The sequence below is a fragment of the Antedon bifida genome, chromosome 6, assembly GCF_963402885.1.
Source record: "Antedon bifida chromosome 6, ecAntBifi1.1, whole genome shotgun sequence".
Lineage (NCBI taxonomy): Eukaryota > Metazoa > Echinodermata > Crinoidea > Comatulida > Antedonidae > Antedon > Antedon bifida.
The window spans coordinates 9,680,901-9,703,229 of NC_136231.1; the positions used below are offsets into that span (position 1 = coordinate 9,680,901).

The window sequence follows — 22,329 nt, forward strand, 5'->3', positions numbered from 1 at the left end:
GATAATTTACATTTTGCCCATTAGCAGCTTTGATATTTACATTAACATGATTTAAATTTAGTTTGCATAATTGTGGATGAGCTTTCCACAGAGTTTCAGTAATTGATGTTACCTGGGACCCGGAGTCTATTAATGACCTATAGGTGATGCCATTAATTTCTACAATATCCTCATTAGCCTCTCCTATGAGAGAACTACGAATAGAGGAAACATTATTAGAAGTAATTACATTGTTAAGGCTTACTTGTGGTGTTGGTCCCACGGTGCACCTCTCCACCGTGGAACATTGTAGTTTAACGGCGGCATTCTGCATCCAACAGCAATATGACCTTCTTGTCCGCACTTTCTGCACCTTATAAGTTCTTGATTTTCATATTGTTGTTGTTGTGCGCTCATGAAATCAGCTCTTGCTTGGGCTTGTTGTATAGACAGCAGTTGTGTAAACTGTTCTTTTAAATCGTTCATTGATTTTGTCAAATTGTCTAATTTCGTTTTTTCTGGACGGTCAGCTTGATTTGACTGTTGTTGTACATTTTTTGTAGTCTTGTTCTCTCGTTCCATAAGACGAAGCTCTGCTTTTACATCTTTGAATGTCATAGATCTTGGTCTCATGGGAGCAAGTCTCTGCGTTACATGCGCATCTCTTACTCCCCTCATAAACTGTTGCGTCAGCATATGGTCACCATCAACCATTGGATGTTGCACTCTTTCTTCCACCTCTCTCAGGACTGCTTCTAGCTCTACGGCATATATTGAAGGAGTCTCTGCTGGATATCGGACTCTTTCATAGAATTCAGCGAGCGGATCCCCGGCAAAAAACGACTCACCAAATTGCGCTTTCAATTCCTCAAAGGCGTTCTGTGGGGTCTGTTCCGTTTGCGGAAGATTTAACACAAGTTTTCTTGCCGCTCCCCCTAAATACCGCACTATGGTATTGAATTGTGCCTCTATTGGCATCTGAGTAACATTCACTAAGTAGTTAATGTCTCTTACCCAGTCATCAATGTCGATTCCGCTTCCTGCTCTTCCGGTAAACACTGGAACATTCTTTACTTGGTGGTACAACGAATGACCAGTACCTGTGTTTTGTGTAGGCCTAGATGGCGAGTTCAAATCAGGGTGCTGCATTGTCACCTCCTCCATCTCATTTTCAAGTGTTTGCCTTCTTGCACGTCGTCTTGCCATTCGATTTTACAGTAAACAGACAATTTTGCAGCCAACAAATTAATAAAATAAATATATTGCGCTCAAATTTGATTTTACTGGTCCTGGCAGGATCGCCAAATATGTAACCTTTACTATTACACGACGTGCAAAACACAAAAGACTCCAATACAGGTACAAAATATAGTGTGAGAAATTGCTTTATTGATGTTGCTCACTTAAGGCTCTGACTGCGAATGCTCTTCCAAACCATTTGCATTAAGTTTAATCATTATCAGAACAAAGAAAATACACTTAATTACTAAAACAGGAATTAAAGCTAATTGATTGATTGCCGAAACAGATCAATGACCAAAAGATTATATAATGGTTAATCCTATAAACAAATAGTGGACCACAGGCATTTCCAGATTACCCTATGGGGAGTAAATGTGGTGTCTATTCACATTTTAAGTCAAAAACAAATCAACAAAATACTTAATAGCATTCCAAAATGCTGTAAATCAATTAAAAGTAAAATAATTAAAAAGCTATAAGTAATGTATGCCACATGTATATGATTTGAAATGCAATAAGTTCAATATATTATACCTTGCCATGCAATATGATAATTTTACTTATAAGCTCATAGTTTCTAAACATATTGCGCGTATTGCAATACAACGTCACATTGAAATCAGTTTCTGATTGGACGAGTTTTATCGCATTGGTGCTATTCTAGTCCACAGTGGCATACATTAAAAGCTGTATGATCCTGGATAGAGATCAAACCATCATCATACTGATTAAACAAATTAATATTTCCCAAAAGAGATTTAGAAAAGACTTTCTGCTTGTTTTACCGATGGTAAACAATTCGTTCCATTTCCATGTATTCATTAAACGATTAAATAGTCTCCAGTACATAGGCATAACGGTATATTTTTGATTAAATAGCGTACACAAATTAAATAAAGAGGAAACCTTTTTAAATGACTGAGTGTTTTTTTAATGTTAGTTATAAACTTAAATATATACCCCCCCCCCCCCCACTCCATTCGCCGCTGAAAGTGATTATGCCATTTTAATAGTTAAACAATTTTTATTTTAAAAATAGTTATTCACTTTGACAAAAAATTGGATTGGAAACATTTTTATTTAGTCCTACCTGCAAAAAATAATAATACTGTCAATAAATCAATGTGTTTTTGGTTGAATTTAACCGTTTATTTTGGTTTTTTTCTCGAAAGTAATTAACTTTAAAACTGCAAAGTGGCCTATTCAAAGTCTTTTTAAATAAATAATATTCATTTATTCGTGTACACAAATCACAAATATGGTAATTTATAATGAAAATAACTTCATCGTGATTTAACTTGAGTGTAATGAATTTGCTATTAACGCTATAATAAATAAATCATGTTCTCTCTATTTGTATATGAATAATGGTCAGGTATTGATATTAGGGATAGATACTATCCTGTTTTCAGTATTGTATATTATAGGAACATTCCGTAAATACAGAACCAATGTGTTTCACATGCATCGCTTAGTATCACAGACCATAACCAATAGGCCTAATAATAATTGTCTTTTGTATAGCGCTTAACCAAAATAAATTTAAAAAATTAAGCGCTACGACCACGAGACTCGAACCCACTACCTTATATTGACACTATGACTACTGTACAACAAAGAGGCCTTTGTCGTAATGTCTCCGTGGCGCAATGGATAGCGCGTTGGACTTCTAATGGGTTAAATGATGTTATTCAAAGGTTGTGGGTTCGAGTCCCACCGGAGATGCATATTTTGCCCTTTTCTAATGTGTGTGTTTAGCCATTTAAGTCTAGAATAGCAAATTGTAACATTTTTACATGCATTATACACATGCGTAACATAACACACACATTCACTGTCCATTTGCACTTGGTACCGTATACATTTTATGTGGAAATATTACGGCGTGAAGGTCATTTACAATTATTCTATATTAAAAAGTTGAAAAACGAATATTTAATCTGAACGATGAATATAGAAAATAAACAATGACAATAAATGAATTTAAAAAAAAATAAAAATGAACATCTCCGGTGGGACTCGAACCCACAACCTTTGAATACCATCACATTGCACATTAGAAGTCCAACGCGCTATCCATTGCGCCACGGAGACATCTGTTATACATGTTTACGTTTGTTGTTTCATAGATACTTTTTAACATAAACAATTAATTAATTATTAACGATAATGGAACGTTTATCTTATAATCTTCCGTATCTGTAAAAAAAACCTCAAAACGGTGTGTTTAAAATGCAGAATATAACGAATATATCGCTCGATTTCAGAAACCCAGACAAGATAATAATCTTGTTAAAAGTCGACCGTGTCCTTTAATACCGACACAACTGGACACACCAGGGGTAAAAAGACCCTTCTGATGATGAAAATTAAATTTACGCCAACCCTATTTGAATAGTGCGACTTATTCATAGCCTAACTGTACATAATGATGAGTCGTATATGCATATAATGTGAAACATTTTGTATCAGATTGAATTATAATTTTACAGTGAGTATTAGTAACAGGTTCCCACGATAAACTTATAAATAAGTCTATTTTTTATTTATATTTTCGTGTTTATACATATCGTTTGTCATTCAACCAATTATAAAAAAAAGTTCATCTTTATATAAACGCTTATTCTTGATTAATATGTGATTTATTTATTATTTTACAGCACTAGTGCGCAAATTAATTTATTATAAAGATAACCCAAGTGTTTTCTTATTATCGCATAATGTGTAGTATATTATAATCATCAAATACACGATAATTGTTTTAATTTTGAGAACACTGTATCTTAACCAATACCGGTAGGCTACATTGTTACTTATAATTATATCACTCGCACGAAATAAAAAAAAAAAACCTTTCCTTCAATTATGGCTAAATCAACAAGACAATTTGTCTAAATCCCCGTCAGGTAATTTATGAATAACCATAAAACTTACCTTCTGTTTTGCCTGTAAAAACGTCTAAAATACAGCCGCCTTTTTATTCTAAAGTGACAAGCAGTCCGGTTGGATCCGTCAACGTTAAATTCCCAGGCAAGTCTGTTGCATTCTACCCAGGCCTCAGCTCGATCGCTCGACAGATAATTTATTCATCATGGATCCATATTTGGAGGTGAAGAGGTGACATGTGCCCAGTACGTCTCACTGAGAGGTACATTTATTTTGAATGAAAAGATGTGTCAACTCATCGAATACAATTTAGTATATCGGGTACTTAATTTTTATAGAATGGTGTTCTGGTGTGAACCATGTCCAAACGAAATTTAAATTAACACTTTGTGGAAATCGGTATCTAGATGCTATGTATTCAATTAGTGCTGTAGTCCTATTGTAATTTGTAAACATAACATTTATTTTCCTGGCCAAATTTCGACCTTTATTTTTCGACATAAAGTGTTCAATACACTACGTGTAAAAACATAGCAATATTACCGCATAATAATTGAATCAAGCTCGTATTTTAGGTGATTTTGCAAAAAAAAATACTTGGACATAAAACGCTCAATTAATATACCATATAAGACGATGAAAACACAATATAGGCCTATGGTTTATAGATGATGATTTCAATGTACGCGCAATATACAAATATTAGACCAAAAATGTTTTATTATTAAAACAAGAATGATATAACCATGGCTTGTTAAAATATTTATTTATTGCAGTTCAAAGGCAAACTCAAAATGAACATTCAATTCTAAAAATGATGACTTTAAAAAAACTAGGTCTATAGATAATAATTTTGGTGAATTACAATAAAAACTCTTTCTAAAAGCTATAACGGAAAAAAAGTATTCCTAACGAATTCGATCGGAAACATAAATTATTTAAAAAAAGCTTTAATTAATAGCATTCCAACATGTTTAAATTGACGTATGGTGTCGTAGTGTTTACTAGATTATACAGATTATCCAGATTCAATATTGTTCTCTTCACCGCACTTTCTATATCGATTGTTTTACAATTATTATCATATGAGTACTATTAAAGTAACCTACATTTTAAATGTTGCCTAATATAAATACTTTTTATTCAAGACATGTCATTTTTCGACAAAAATTACCATATCATGATTGTATGTACTACTGCTCTGTTAACACACGAATACAACTTCCGTCCTTCAAAATTATCTCATCGGTAAAATACCATCTTTACATCCAACATACCATCTTAGTGTAAAAATAACTTTCTTTCAAAAAATATTACTTAATTTATTAGTGAAAACTGAGCTGACAGCATTATTCTCAACTAGACTCGTACACACGACCTATATCCACAATGTAATTACGTCATAGAAAGACTAATTAGATAATATACACATAAACAATCATCAAATACGTAAAATTAGTACATTATATTTCACATAAAAATAACAAATAAGGCTAATATAAACAAGAAGTGACTGAAGAACAAAAAGAAGCAAGATTAATTGACCACACTCCTGTTTTTTTTACTCAGTATAAAGCTTACAAGTTTACGGTTACCACTATTTTTAATTTTACAGATACCGTGGATGAAAAACAGCATTTCATCGAAATTATACTTTAAAGCATTGGGCAAGTGGTTAAATTGCATTTCTATTTTGTTGCACCTTCAAAATGTATTTTCATAGAATTAGACGCAAAATATATTGAAAACAACATAGGCCTATTTGGCCAAATTAAATAAAGTGCCAAACGAATTATTTATTGTTATTTACTCGAAAACAAAAGTTATCTAAAGTTTCGCCATCGCATATTAGAACAAAACAATTCTAAATGCCCGATAATGCTAGAACCAAGATAAAACTATCAGCTCCTCATTACCATTTTTTTGACTGATTTAGTTCCTTCAAAAGAATGATTTCAGAAATGTAGTAGATACGACTGCTAAGAGACATTTACTAAATCCACATTCCTAGTTATCTGATTCTCAAATAAAATAAACGCGGGTACTTCGATCTGATAACACACATTAGTCTATTATAATTATTTTAATGAAATATACCGCAGATTATCTTACTAAAAATGAACAGAATATTTTAAAATATGAAAGTATCTTTGTTAATGTTATTATTAAGTTATGGAACGACGATTCGATTTATATCAAGACATGGTAGATGATCCAAGTCACATGGCACATAAAAAAGTAATTTGTTAGGCTTTAGTTATATTGTAGGTCTATGGCTAGTAATTTATTCTAATAACACTGCTGAGTATGGGTATAGAACCAAACATCAGCCACATAATAACCTAGTTAGGCCTAATAACATTAACAATAATCTAATACACAGGTCTTCGTGTGTTTTTTTTTCTGAGCACACGTGAAGAATCTGTATACCTTATCTCTTTCTTTTTTTACCGTTTTGAATGTGTTAATAATAATTCCTTACATTATTTCCTAATAAGAATTCTAGAAATATATAATATAATATATATTACAGATCGTCGCTTTCCACAATCACTGCGGGCGTTGGACTGGAGTAGTCCCTTGTTGGTGATTCGTGTTGGGTGGGAGATCGGAACCCTCTGGGCTTAGAATTGAAATTAGGTACCTTGTGTGGAACAGTGGGAAGACCCGCATTTGGCTTGAATTCATTAGTTATCGAAGACTCTGATAAGGGTGGGGAAATTATCCCTGGTGTACTGTCTGGGGACGTCCAAGACCTCGGATTTGGACGAAAGTTAATTCGTGATGAGCCTGGACTAGAATTGACGTCATTGTGCGTATTTCTGGCGTCAAATTTTGGTTGAAACCGTGGAGGTAATTCACCATTTGTCGTCGGTTTATCTGTCGATACTTCATCTGCCTTGAATGTCGGTCTTGCAACAGTGTAACCGGACTTCTTCGGCCTAAAATCGGGCACGATTGTAGACGACTGCATCCAGGAAGCCGGTGGTTTAGGCTTTTCAAATTTCTTAGTGAATTCAATAGGTTTAGTGCTTGTGTTTAAATAATCAAACGCGGCGTCCACCCTGCCTTTAGGATCTTGTGAAGCAGCTTCCCAGGGAGTTATTTTTGGTTTACTAACTGGACCTGTTTTGCCCTGCATAGCAATAAATTCCAAGGACACATTGAGTGGTTGCTCGCGTTCTGATTTCTTGAGCACAACTTGCGGTGCCGTCATCGTCGGCTTCTCAGGCACCACATACTTTTCAGATCGCTTTCGCCGTTTTTCAAACATTTGAGCACCGCGTCCTGTTTGTGACGTCAGATCCTGCACAAGAATGTTACATCGCTCTGGCGGAAGTAAGTCGTGTCTACACTTCTCTTTATCCTTCAAGTTGACATTGAAGTCAATAGGTTCTATAATTAATTTACGGACTGGGGGTAATTCAGGAGGGGGTAACGGTATAAATCCAGGAGGAAACATAGATACGCCACCTGAAGGGCCTGTGGTTGTCACTTCTTCAAATACCTCTGTTGTGGTGGTCACCGTTTCGTCAGGTCCTTGTCCAACACTTTCTAATGTCCATTTGGCACTTCTTTTTCGTCGCTTTGCGAACATTCTAGCTCCTTTTGTGTTCTTATTGGTCGGGAATAATAATAGATCAGAAATCGTTTTGCAGGCTTTACGGACATCTTCCGGATGTACGTCTGCGTCGACGGAGACTTGAGCTAAAATATTTGAGTATTGAAAATTGTAATAATATTAATAACCTAAATTACCGTATGTGGTTTCATTAATCAAATATCGTTAAACACCACTCCACATTCACAGTGTAATGACATTAACCCATACTAAGTCCTTAGTGTCGTAATCATCTAAATCGTCATCATAATCATCTCTACATCAGCATCATTACAATCATGATGTCATCATGATAGTCATCATTACTACACTGTAATCTTCATCATTCATCCAACATAAACAACAAATAAGTAATGTGGGTTACAGCGTACAAACAAACAATATCATCATGAGAGATTATATTGATGGATGATCAACTCACTTTTAATTTCCTTAGGATTCACAGGAATTCCTGCTTGTAAATTGCGCAGAATAACACTCGGGTCGTTAATCTGATCGTCTCCGTTTTTCGGACTAGCCGACCCTGGGAGTGGGGGAGTGGGTGGAGCTGGTGGGATGGGTGAAGTATTTTCTATGTCATTCTCAGTATCAAGTGTCATTAGAGTTGCATCCCCAGGCGCTGCAAAGCTGATCTCGATGGTATTAGGCTTGTGAACGATGGGCGTATTCCATGTGCTAGTGTTAGTTTCCACATTGTTCATTTTGATTTCTATAAAATAAAATTTCAAAAAAAGTATAGGCCTTTGTTAAAAGTACATAATAGTTGTTGATGGGTTAACGTTGCACCAGAGATGATTTTTGTTATTTATATAAAATTAAACTCTCTTTTAATTCGTGATTTCTTTAATGTTAACAGCATTTTATAATTTTTTTAGACGTGACGTGGTCATAGCCTGATGTACTTCAATAAGTCAATACAGTAGTACAGTAATAGCAAAGACCGTGAGGTGTAGACCGTGAATTTATCTAACCTCCTACCTATTTTGTAGAGAGAGCATTCTTTCACGAGTTAAAGCTGTGTTTTTAAGCGTAGGGGCGTTTAGGTGACAAACATGTTAATTTTCCTTTTTGTGTGGCCTTTTATTGAGAAACTTCATTCTCCCCAAGCCCTATTCCACAACCCACCAAAAACAAACAAGAAAAAAACAACAGGCAAGTGTTGAGAACAATGAGGATCAACCTTTGGTACTAATGATTGATAGGAGGCCTGTATCACTCATTCTAAATTATCTCCAGATTACAGAGGGCGCCCTTTAACCAATTATATTTGTGCACCACTTTATTGATTACACAACTTCTAATCAAATTACGAATTAACATTTTAGTAACTGCAATGAATTTATTTGGCAAATCATAACAATGAAGCAGTAACAGTAAAAAGAACAATACAAGAGTCCATCAAAAGAACTAGTTTGTTTAATGCTCTTCACAAATCAGTTCGTCTCCGTGGCGCAATGGATAGCGCGTTGGACTTCTAATGTTTAACAGCTGGCATTCAAAGGTTGCGGGTTCGAATCCCGCCGGAGATGTTCTTTTTTTTTAACTCTATTTTTTAAAACTAAATAAATTAAATAAAAACTACTTTATGTTTTAAACTTTTTATTTTCTATTTATATTTTTTTTTTAGAGTTTTTTTTTGGTACATAACGAAAAATTATTTCCGTCACAAGAAACATGCAATAAAAAAGAGGGCGCTATTTATGTATTCAATCCCGAGCCATTTCCATGGCTCTGATTCGATCATCTTAAGTCACCAGGATTATAAATCAAAGTTGAGCATTAATTAGATAACTTTCCTGTTAATACATTAACATTATACCGGTATTCTATATTAAACTTTAAGCTGTGTGACATAAAAATGTAAGGTGTAAAAATGACGTCGATGAAATTATTCATACGTTTAGACATAAATACAGTGTGTATTATTGATGTAAGACACATATATATTATTAACACAACAGGCCTATTTCACAATTTGTTTTATGCGAAATAACGGTAAAAGAAAGAGAATAGGAAAACGAAAGTCTAAACAATATTATTATTTACCTTTCAAAACTGTATTTTCATTGGATATAGGTGGCGTCCACGTCCTTGCGACAGGTGCCGATACAGGTGTACTAGTAGCCGCTGGCGACCAGACTTGATTAACTACCCCATTTTGTAGATTGTTTGTTACAGTAAACTGTTTTTTGGGAGAAAGATGTATTCCAACGTCTGGACAGTCATCGTTAGTCCGGCGAACGCGTGACGTGGTTGTAGTGGTAGTTTTCTTGTAACTAGTCATCACTTGGGGCTGGTCGGCATCGCTTGATTGCTGTTTGTGTGTGGTTGCTGACCAGATTGGTGCTATTGTAGAAGGTTGGAAACGTATACTATGGAATCCTGTATCGAATTGACAGCCAGAAAAATAGAAAGAGAGAAAACCGTCAAATTTCAGTTAAATTGCCATGCTGAGTTGTTACATTAACCGTTTATTTTTCCACAAACAACAGCAAACCCTCTTCATCATCCACCCTAGCCTTCGAAATTATTATTATTCGACGTCTTAGGCAAAAATCATGAATAATTCATCAGATAAAGTATGGGAAGAATTATGACATTATAGGGAGACGTCGAATCCCGGCCGTTAAATCCCCTTATGACGTCAGCCTACCTTTAGGAGTTGAATTATTGGTCTGTGGTCTTCCGCCATAAAAACGTCGCTCCCCCGTACTTGTTTCTGCTGTTGATTTGTTGTGGGGTAGAGCTTTGGTTCTCGTCTGTTCTGTTTTCGCATCTTCGGTTTGGAGTTTCGTCACTGTGGTTTGTTTAACAGAGGATGTATTAAGGCTTACTAAAATTAAACGAAAACTTTTATTTATAATACAACAGTAGTAATAATTGATATTATTTTATATAGTCCGCACATGAATTAGAAAATAGCCTGATACTCAAACACAAACTATAATAATAACGCACAATTAAATAAATGTGTCTTTACCGACATTGTCATTACCCACGAAACATTGGCAATGGATATAATATATGAAACTTACCTGTCGAATTTATTTTGGGAGAAATCTCTATTTTTGCAGTCTTGCGAACCGGTGAAGTTACGGGTTTTGCTGCCTCCGAGTCCAGAACGTTATTCTTCCTATCGAAAATACGATATAATTTCAACAACACGATTATAATTTTTCTGGCATGTGTAAATAACTGTACAACACGATTATAATTTTTCTGGCATGTAAATAACTTTACAACAGGGTCTCGTGGCCTTAATGTCAATAAGAATACTTGTTTTCTTAAATTAAATAATTTCAAATTTAACACTATCTTACCGTTTTACCTCTATGATTAGCATATCTTTAGCATTTTCCACGTGCGTCATCGCGTCGTCTCGTGACGCGTTCCCGACGGGTTTTCCGTTTATTTTTACGACTATGTCTCCTTCCTGGAGTTTCGCATTGTATGCCTTGCTTCTTCGTCTGATCTACAAAGATACAGTAATCGATTGTATACAACTAATTTACCGTTCGGCTGGTATAACTAGGTTGAACTTATAAAATGTATTTAACAAGAAATTCTGGATTCGGAATGGGGTTGATTATACCAGTGATCGAACTGTCAATTTAAACTAAGAGAGTTGTATATATGGCAATATCAATAAAAGAAAATTTCATTTAGTTTGAAAAAACTGCACAATGCCTTCTGTATGTGGGATGTGTTTACACTCAATGTGGTGCTGTACACAACTAATCAGTGACCTGCAGCGACGCTGAAAAGAAGTGCAAAATTGATACATCAATTCATAAACAAGCTTAAATTTTAATAGTGACCTTTTCATCTTTATTCAATCATATAGTTGCTCACATTCTACCAGTTCGACCTAATTTGAATGTATGCTTCCAGACGAAATTTAACACACGGTAAGCGAAAGTGGTTCCAGTTTCCTAGAGAGAAGATGCTAAAACAACATCAATGATTGTATCTCTTCTTCAACGATCAATTTGAGATTCGGCTTAGATGATGCTGGAAAGGGCTGAAGATGAGCTTACAAACCGACATATAGCGGCCTGCTGTGCGTATGCCTACAGGGAGAACATCCACAATCGACCAACTAGTCTAAATCAGTCTTTCTATTCAGTTATCAAGCAATACTCATGACAAAATCAACGAACAAATAATCGTAATCATATTAATATTAAATATTAAAATATTATAGATAATAAATATGTGAAAAATTTCCATTGTTGTGTTTTGTAACAAATCAAGTTGTAAAAAATGCATGACATTTTGTTGATGCAAAACAACTTAAACCGGTTACATTATTAAAATTATGTTAGTCACGACACAATTTCAACAGATTTAAAACTAACCAAATTAAGCTTAGTGACATTCACATTCTTGTATACGATTCGTCCATTTCGTTATTAAAAGTAAAATAATAGCATTAATGCTATAGCGACGACTACCATCTTATTGCCTTATATGGTAATCGTTGGGCTAAAGTGTTACACGTAAGTCACTAACTCAATAAGGTTAAAGGCTATGAACATTTGCTGGGAAATAATTTTATAATGGGATTTACAGTGAGACATTGTAATTCACAAGAAATCATGTGTAACTAATTTTTCACTGAAGCGATTGGATCATTAAAAATATATAGGTGATTAGACAGTGACATATCCTAGTGAGTCGACGTGACCCCTACCATAGTTGTTGATGAGAAATCTGGGCCTATAGATCGAGTTCATCTTTTAAACAATCGGTTGGTTGTTATATCCGTTAATTATTCCATGAATGTATAAGTAAAACAACTTAAACTTCCATTTTATAGGAAAGAGGTGTCCTTTTTTATGCTTCTAACTACAATTTAATTAGAAAAGTGATCATTGAATATCACTATGGGTGATTGATGAAAACATGCTTTATTTTCTTATGGTAAATGTTTTCATTGAAGCGATATAGGGTGATCTGTCTTTTAAGTGCTATTTCTATCAATATGACTGTCAAAACATACTTGTACTGTATATTCCGTCTACAGAAATAAAGTATAGATTTTTTATATACTTTGACATTCAATTATCATTAAAAAATCATTGAATTTATGTACAGTTATTATTTGTCATGTAGACTTGCATATAATAAGTGGGTATACAGGTGTGGGCGGTTGGTATGTAATGAGTGAAGACATTTTTTTAACTGAAAAAGAAATTAGGAGACCATTAATTTATGATAAATGATATATCAATGGAACATTATTTGACGATTCAACTTCTATCGACTAAGAACGTCACGTCGTGATGTCACAATTAAATCTAAAATAAAATGCAAGCATATTTTGTATTTAAATGTATGTCTATTTTCAAACCTCATCGTAAATAATAGTTTTTCGACTAATGTACAACTATGAATGAATGACGAAGATTTCAATTATGAACAAACAAAAATTATTCGTTGCATTGTATTGCGTTTTTTAACAAGTGGGAGGCCCTACTAGTGTAGTAAATAAAAGTATAATATATAATGCCGTCATCTGTCTTAAAATATTGTTGAATACAACAAATTAAACCCAACAAGAGCATCTATTAGTGATTTTGTAGTTAAACAAGGCCAACAGCCATTAAGTCGCGTGCTACAATGCATAGTGATACCGGACCGACAGACAGACCGACAGACAGACCGACAGACCGACATAGTGAACTATACTGACCGAAATTACTGAACATGTTTAAAAATGTTGAAATGTTTAAAAACATTTATATTTTTTTAATTTACACGTGCGTAGCTTGTCACTTTTGACGTGCTCGTATAACGTAATTTCGAGTTAAGTAAGTCAAGAAAACAGAAATCGGGCAAAAAGAGTGCGCAATAACATTTAACGCGCAGTGCGCGCGCAAAAATATGCGCAGTCATGGCAATTTTGTAAACGCTTAAAATTGCCTGAAAGGTACTCTTATTTCATCGAAAATAAATTTTGAAAATTTTAAGCGCGCGTACGCATGCGTTACATGCGCTACGCACGTAATTGTATTGCCATATGATGATTTATGCCCTGAAATTTATGAGTACCAAATTTTATTTAATTGTGATTCATGGTTGTGAAGATATGATTACAAACGTGATTTCGTTAAATCGTGCGTAGACCGCGTAATTTTTTATTGCGCACCGTGAAAACATAACCACATCGATTCCTGGCCATAAGGAATATTCTGTGAAAAATTGACATAGCTAGATTAAACTGATATCAAGATAAGTTCAGAAAGCGATAAAACGCATAGTGATACCGGACCGACAGACAGACAGACAGACAGACCGACAGACAGACAGACAGACAGACCGACCAACCGACCGACATAGTGAACTATAGAGTCGCGTCCACGCGACTAAAAATGGTTATGGTTGTTCGTCGTTTGAAATTGGGTTTTATAATTGGAACCAGGGTGACAAATAAATGGAAAAGTAGGTCACATGATATATTCCAGGTTACCAAGTGTTGACATAACATAATGATCAGTAGGCTGCAATTAATGTCATATAAATATATGTAGGACTGAGGTGAAAAGAATAAAACCGAAATAAAAAACACAGCTGCAAGACAACGAATACATTCGTATGGAACGCCGAGTGAATCATATTAAGTTGCAATTGATCACTAGAATAAAAAATAAAAAGATATACTGTGATATAAACGCAATAACACATTTTATATAACAATGTTCCACATGATAAAATGGTGCCACGGGTATTAACCAATGCCTAGTTTGACTTGAAAAACACGCTTTAAAATAAACTATACTAGCCCAGTTCCGTTTTTCTTAAAATTGATAAAAACTGTATAGGCCTATATAAAGTAGGTTACCAAATACCATACGGTTTGCTCGTGAGATCTTTAAAAATCTCTGTATGACGCCTACCACCTTGATGGCTTGTGGTCTTTGAAGAAACACATCGTATTTTGACTAAATTCTATAGTCCATAGAAAATGATGGCTTTATCGGGAAATCGTAATTGATGGAGTCATGACCGACGGGAAATTGTAAACAAACTAAATTGATTGAATAAGAAAGAACCGATTTGTTCCGGCAAAGATCACGAGCACACGCAGGTCTGGTACCGAGAGCCACCATGGCGTACAAGAACTTGTCGAATATGATTCGTCAAACTCTGCTTAAGTATGTTCTGCAACAACGTAACATGGCGACTATCGGATTGCAAAAACATTAAGTTATGGTGATAGAATATATTATATAGAATACCTTGTGTCATATGATCTAGTATAAGTTTTGATAAGTTGATTTAATTTCATACCATCTGTTTTTATAGAATGACAGTGCAGATGGAAAGAGAAATGGCTGGGTTCGTGAGCCAAAATAAAGGTTCGTCCCCAGCATTTACTCGTTTGGATGAGACGTAAAGCCGTTGGTCTAACGCCGTCACTCAACGACTGAGTTTGTAATTGTTTTCCTATTCACTTTTACTCAAAAGCGGTACGATTTTCGCTTGAATAAAGTTCAAGTGCTCCACACAGGGAGGCCATAAATCAAATGCACTTGCGGTCGTTCCTCTTGAAGATAATTTCTTATAATTAATAATTTTTAGAGTAGGCCTACAGTAATAGAATTCTTTGAGCAACATAATGCTATGGGGCGCCACACGCAGCAAAGATGTCATGCTAAAATACAATAAATACGTCTAATTTCATACAGTGTACATTGTCTGATATTGACCTAGAAATCAAATAACGTTTTAAAACTGAAATGAATAAATATAGTTATTCTTGTATAACAGGAGGGAAGGTAAATTGATATTCATGGAGGGCATTTACACCTCAACCACCAGTATAATTAATTACTGTATGCGATGAGTACGATGTTAGATACAGATATTTGTTTATGGTATACAAAATGTATTGTTTTCGTAATCAATGATTAACGTACTTGGCTTCCAATCCCAAGGTCCCGGGTTCAATCCTGACCTAGTGACAGGGTTGTAACTCACGACTCTTTCAACTCCAATTCCAAGCCTCAAATAAAATAGTTTATCCTGAATGTAGTTGCAGTTGCTCGCTGTTGGATGATGCGTAAAAAACCGATATTGATAACATCATGTGGTTCAAAATAAGTAACCTAACGAGCAGATAATGCTTTTATTTAATAAAACAATTGCATTCGGTAAACAAGTCTATATCCACCTATTATGAAATTCACACTTGAAGTGACCATCCATTGAGTGATTTCCAGCTCCGAATCATCTGCTAGATCGATATGCTAGGCCTAACGGTTATATATCATTGTAATTAATACAAGAAATTCCTCCATTGGTATGTGAGGTTCGACTATACACAATTATTGGAAATCGGTTATATTAGCGGCTTTTATTTTCATGATGGTATATGCTTATTATACTAGCTTAGGACCGTGGAATGTACGGTTCTGTATATTGTATCATTTATTTATTAATAAACACTTACATTCAGTAAACAATTGTTATTCGCCATTGAGCTTGTGATCGGGTCGGCGACTTTACAATGTAATCATGCGATTAAACCATTATGGATTTTGTATACGTACAAGTGCAAAAATATTAATATTTATAAAACAATACAGACACAACATATGCTAAACCGCCTGGTGATATACTGAAAATGTATTAATTAATTTGAAACGATAAAGATAAGGAAATCTGTGAAAATGAGAAAAATTCGTCCCAACTGAGATTCGAACCCCGAACTTTGCAACATTTGAAATGCTTTGAACAGATAGATAAAATATCACCGGTTTAGTTATGAAATCAAATGATCACAGGCGTGGTAATCACCATCTGTAGCAATTGTCAAATTGTACAATGGTAAGAGAATAAAGCTTTCCAAATATTCTATACCTTATGTTATAGCAACTGAATAGATTGATTAAATTAACTTTATTTATGTCCGTTACTTGAATTGTCAAATTCATTTACTAGAGCGTAAAGGCCTAGGCTACTTTATGATAGTGGAGGAAGAAGGGTTTATTTACCCCCAGGTACATGCTTTGTCTTTGGTAATCATAAGAAAGACAGTAAAATTAAGTTTAATTACGTAAGCAGTCAAATTATTAAATAAATTGGCATGTTATGCAAATAAGGTGTTATTAATTAAACCTAGGTCATCCCCAGGAGATGGGATCAGCCAAAAGCTAGTTCTTTAGAACCATGATGTATGTCACGTTAAAAATTGCTGTGATGTCATATTGTTTGAGAAACAAAATTGAGATGTGATTAGGCCACTTTGAAAGTTGACATTAATGTATCTAAAGCTGTAAATGTGCAAGGATTAAACCGTTTGACAAGTATTAATCAAACACGACGAATGTCATAATATCATTATAAATAGCATTAATCAATGTAAAGCGATAAGCCGGCTAAATAACTATACTCTAGATGTTAGCAATAACATGTACGGTATATCATTACTTGACTCGAAAACAACACAGTTTGTAAATAATCCTACTTTACAATATTATAAAGTAGATTGAAGTATTTCTGGTTTATCGCAAGCTGACTCGGATTGGAGCTGACGTCACCCCTTTTAAACTTATAAAAATAATTAATTTAATTGAATAAATAAATGTATTTCTTTATGCTAAAAGACAATACTCATTTCTCTAAATTATATATTTAAAAAAAATGTTTTCACCAAATGTATATATATATATTTGTTAATATTTTATCAATTACAGAGATAGGCCTATGCGTTAAGTTAAATCTTCATTATAAATCTACAATATAAGATGGACAAATAAATCTCTCGCGCTTTATCCCTGGCAGCCCGGGGCGAAATCTGGCATGACGTCATAACTCGACATAGTCGAGGTGGCTGGGGTGATTACTTATTAATTGCTTTTAGAGAAAAGCTAGGAAAATGTATTTTGCATGATACCAGTCACAGGATCGAGTGGCGACAAAAACACAGCATATATGAAGATGAGCACTACGGCAATTAAATTATAATATATGATAAATTGTCAGCTGTCGCAGTTGACTTTGGAGCCTACACAGTATGTGCACAGAATAACTATCATGTGCTGGCACAACATAAAACGCATACATGTTTAATACACACTGAATGATACCTAAATACATGGAGTTAACACGCGTGGATAATGTGACTTTCACTGTTGTATAACGAAGTTGGGATGCCGAAAGTTACATTTTTTTAAATGTCACAATATTACTCCATATCATTATGTAGAAGTAAAGCATCTAGCGTACATTGTAAGAACATCAAGCATGATCAAACATAGTTCTTCTCGTGTAAAAAGTCTTCGCAGAAAAGCAATTAAAACTGGAGGTCCAGTGTGCTCGTACCCAGATGTCTATCAGCCCCTGACGTATTGTCAATGGATGCGCTGTACTGTGGCTGCCGTGGGTCTATGACCTAATCCAAATTTCCTCAATTTAGGTTATATATTATCAGGAAAACAAACAAATGCATCTCAGTTTAGTTTCCCACTTCCCACACCACTATTATTGATTTATACACATATGACAGACTTGCTTTTCTTTATCCTGGTAGAACTTAGACTTAAAGCCCTCTAGGCTTAGGCCTATTTAAGTTTCTAAAAATCTAGGCAAATGTATTTTGCATGGTACCAGTCACATGCAAGTTTCTCCAGCACAGGTGCATTCTACTTTCTTTACAACTGATTTTTATTATGAGGCCTACATATTATGATATATCTTGTGACAATTGAATTGAACTACTGTAATTGAATATAAAACGAATTCCGGGTTCCTAAATTCATTTAGGCCTAACAGTACAACTCATTACAAACTGTGTAAATTTGGGTAGGCCTCTTTTCATATTGTATGTATTATTTCCTATGTTCGTTGTTTTAGTCAAAAAGTAATTAAAGCCGTTAGAAAGTTCTTTCCTCTCTTAACCTTTAACATTTGTACAGCCACATTTTATTCTGTATACGAATATCTCTTTATTTATGTATCTCAACATTCTTCAGTTTTCAAGTACTGTAGGCCTATGTCTTGTAGAACAACGTAGTAGTAAGAATGTTAATGAGACAAGAACGGAATATGATACGCAACAAATGCAGACATTATGACGTACACATTGGATTTTACGCTACAATACAGTACTGCTGTATTTGAGGCTCACTATTTAAATGTCACAAAAAAGACCATCCTCGTTATTTATTCCATATAAAAAAATAGCCAACGCTAACAACGGTCACTCTCTTGTAGTACGGTCCTGGTACAAATTCTCCTTTTTTTTATATTAGTGTATATTTCTAATGTTTAAACAATAAAATGTACATACACAAACATTGTATTCAATTGATTGCATGATATAACGTTCTCACATTTATTCGTTCATGGAGTATTACGCTAAGTAAGGTCGTTCCAGCAGCCACTGTCTGTCAGGTCAGAACTTTTAATTTAAAACAGTTTTTTCTTGTCACGATTGTGTCAAAGAACTTGCAATATTTCCAAAATTGTATCCGTGTGCTACTCATTTACAGAATTTAAATATACGGAAATTTGAATCAATTTTCTTGCAGGCCAGGTGTTGGTAGGAACTCAAAGATCACGTATTAATTATCCAATCATACTTTTACGCGGCACCACGCGTGGCTGGTTCGAAAGGTGACGACAAATTGACGTCACAATTTACAGTGCGTACTTTTAAAACTTCAAAATATTATGATTAAATAATAAACTCGTGTGGTAACCTAAACAATAAAATAACGTTCGGCTTCGGTATGATGGTTTATTATTATGTTTAAAAAATAGCCTATAGGCCTAAACGATTGCAAATGATGAAAGTACAGTGTAATACCGGTTTGTATTCTGATAATGACGATCTATCAACACAGCTTTCTGGTTTAATACACACAATTTTATCAAGGATACTTGTATTGGATTATGGCAAGAAATTGATTATGCAGTATCGTTATGTTCTTTACTTCATAAAGTAAAGTATGGCTTAACTATTCCTTACTAAATAAAAGTAAATCATATCAAGCAGAAATGAGGCCTAGATAACCAATCCAATTCTCATGGGCGACGTATGCAATTAATACATTTTAGGCCTAAATACAGGCACGTATAACTTGCGGTAAATCGTTTAAGTTGAGGGGTGTGTGGGGATTGGCCCTTATTAGGCATGGAGGCTCCATGGGGGTCTCCGGGAGGGTTTAAATACACACGGAGTCAACAACAAATGTCTATCAACCCATTTTAGCACGTATTTACAATAACCGCACTAAATCCTAAAATATTATAACTTATTAAATATTGTTCCCCAAATAGGGAGAATATCACACGTCGATCTTAGTATTCATCAGTGCAATTTCCACTTGAGATGGTTTGCTAGCTATCTGGGCCTACTGTAATAGCTGGGGAAAATGCATGGAATTCCGATCATACTAACAATTGATACGTCATTGGCATGTGTTACACCGTGACATAATGATAGTCGACAAACCATCTTTTTCATTCCTTGAAACAGCTGACCCTGTTTTTTTTTCAACATAAAAAAAAACAGACGGTTTATCAATATTTTATTACCGAACATGAAACCATGGAAACATCTGGTAGTTCCGCATCACTTACCTTTGAAATCGTGAGTGGGGAATTTGTTCCAGCTCCCCCTTGCAATCTAAACCCCCACGGTGTACCTCCGGTAAGATTAGCACATATTACATCCTCGTTTACCATCTTTCTAGGCCTATTATACCTTTTGTTGACAAAATGGTAGCGGGTTCGAAACGTCGTTGGTCCTGTCAAACTTTATTTTCCTAGTGCGTGTTTATTGCTCCTGGTTTCGGCTTGGCGATTCCATTCTCACGTCACTCATGCAATCTGATGCTACCAACACACGCCTACCACAACATGACGTAATAATGAACTTTACAAAGCTAGAGGGCAGGCTTACATCTCATCTTTTTACGTCAAAGTTAAAAGCTGTTCATATTTTAAATGTGCTTCTTAATTGACAATCTCGAAACTTGCTATTTGGTTTAAAACCATTATTTAAAAACTAAAACATATAAGATATCATAAGCAAGCTTCTGTCCAGACAACTTTAGACCTACTGATGCAACAAACCGCTCCTTATTGATCTATTATATTATTTGAACAGTAAGTAAGGCATGCATGGTTATTAATTCGATAAATAAAAGTATAATACAATTACAAATTGCAGGCATACATGCTCTTGTAGGTGAATGGTTGATTTTTAAATGGGGCGGTATTTTTAATGTTTCTCATAATCGTTTAGATTTTTAGATTCAATATACAAAATATAGACTTTGGATGACAATATTATCATTATCAACGATGAATATAACTAAAATTACTATATTTAAAAAATATAGCTTACCAATGTACAAACAAGAAAATAATCCTCTCAGAGTAAGAAGCCATAGTTACATTCACTATACACATATAATATCATACTACTACATTATACAGTTGTATCTCAATCATGAAGACTAAAATACTGCAACTAAGCGATTGGATAATCAACAAGGTAGGGGCGTTTCTTAAGCATAGACCTATCACACGGCTACGAGACGACCCCTGTGAATGTGAAAATGGCACTGACGTACATGAGAGGGGTCGCGCAGGGAACACAAAGGCTTTATATCGTTTATGTTCCGACGACGATGGCTTATTATCCCATTCATGCAAGTGCTTTTAAGCTAAGTGTACCTAATTTTCTATTGTTGATTTACATGCCTAAATAACCCACATTTGGATGGTTTCCATAGGTTGAATCGCAAATAATTTGACCAATCCGAATCGATAGATCGGACGTTGCTTGGGATTGGTCAAAGTCCTACTATTGTTTTTCATCTATTAGAAACCATCATGGTTATAGAATATAGAGCCTACAATATAAAAAAGGGTACAGTATACGATATAGTGACAATCTGTCTTGGTGTACGCACCAAATAAAATAAGGGTTATATCGTGTTTTACATCTACTGTTATTTCTTCGCCTGCGAAAACAAACATTAATTACCTTAAGATAATAAGATCCTCTGTAGTTGATTGTAAACTAATCCATAAATTCCAAATCAATAGAAAATTTGACCCAATCAAAATAACAAGAATTATTTGTTCGATTGTTCGGACGCCATGCGTCATCAAGTGTCTAGCGCCATCATCTAACCGTGGCTCCAGAGAGATCGGCATTACAGGTATTTCTTATCAATAATTGATCATAAAATCAATACATAAGTGAGTTAAATTGAAATATCAATTAAAGTAACAGTCTACAGGTTTATAAATATTGACCAATCAGAAAAAAGAATACTACAACAATTACAAAAAAATAATTATAGAGCCTATGAACAATACATAACGGAAATAGAATTGTGTAATTAAATTGTAGAAAGAAATACAAACCAGGACCAGGTCACGTACGCAGAATTAAACACGCTTCGTGTGCACTGTTGAATTTAACGAAAACAGTTTTGTTTCCAATAATAAGAACATATTAAGAACAGAACGATAATATAAATTTTCTCTGTATACATATTTGTTTTATCTAGATTTCAACACAATATCAAACTACAGTAGGCTACTTTAGTATAATCTTTAAACCTCAGTCTGTG

The 22,329-nt window shown here is 34.6% G+C and overlaps 2 protein-coding genes and 3 non-coding genes across 7 annotated transcripts in view; 2 read left to right on the forward strand and 3 right to left on the reverse strand.

Moving 5' to 3' along the window:
- Window positions 1–22,329, reverse strand: part of LOC144845336 (uncharacterized) — a 96,149-nt gene that overhangs the window by 4,598 nt on the left and 69,222 nt on the right. The window contains exon 1 of one of the 2 annotated variants that reach the window (XM_078702602.1): window positions 4,156–4,387. The exons of the other annotated variant lie outside the window; for it this stretch is intronic. The gene's annotated coding sequence lies outside the window, so the exon portion shown is untranslated. Of the gene's footprint in view, window positions 1–4,155; window positions 4,388–22,329 lie in introns of those variants that run through there. 2 annotated transcript variants of the gene reach the window in all.
- Trnar-ucu (transfer RNA arginine (anticodon UCU)) lies at window positions 2,857–2,946 on the forward strand. Its single transcript is given in 2 exon segments — window positions 2,857–2,893; window positions 2,911–2,946. It is a non-coding gene; the product is annotated as a tRNA-Arg (tRNA).
- Window positions 3,226–3,315, reverse strand: Trnar-ucu (transfer RNA arginine (anticodon UCU)). The gene is given in 2 exon segments: window positions 3,226–3,261; window positions 3,279–3,315. It is a non-coding gene; the product is annotated as a tRNA-Arg (tRNA).
- LOC144845318 (uncharacterized) lies at window positions 4,849–21,194 on the reverse strand. Of its 2 annotated transcripts, none has more exons than XM_078702568.1 (7): window positions 21,090–21,194; window positions 11,050–11,201; window positions 10,765–10,862; window positions 10,383–10,562; window positions 9,776–10,111; window positions 8,151–8,438; window positions 4,849–7,815 (listed from the first exon to the last, which is right to left on the reverse strand). In XM_078702568.1, the coding sequence occupies exons 2-7, from the start codon at window positions 11,097–11,099 to the stop codon at window positions 6,635–6,637; spliced, it is 2,133 nt and encodes a 710-aa protein (XP_078558694.1). In that variant the 5' UTR covers window positions 11,100–11,201; window positions 21,090–21,194; the 3' UTR covers window positions 4,849–6,634. The 2 variants fall into 2 exon arrangements, with proteins under 2 accessions (XP_078558694.1, XP_078558693.1); XM_078702567.1 differs by lacking the exon at window positions 21,090–21,194 and adding an exon at window positions 20,321–20,576.
- Window positions 9,170–9,258, forward strand: Trnar-ucu (transfer RNA arginine (anticodon UCU)). The gene is given in 2 exon segments: window positions 9,170–9,206; window positions 9,223–9,258. It is a non-coding gene; the product is annotated as a tRNA-Arg (tRNA).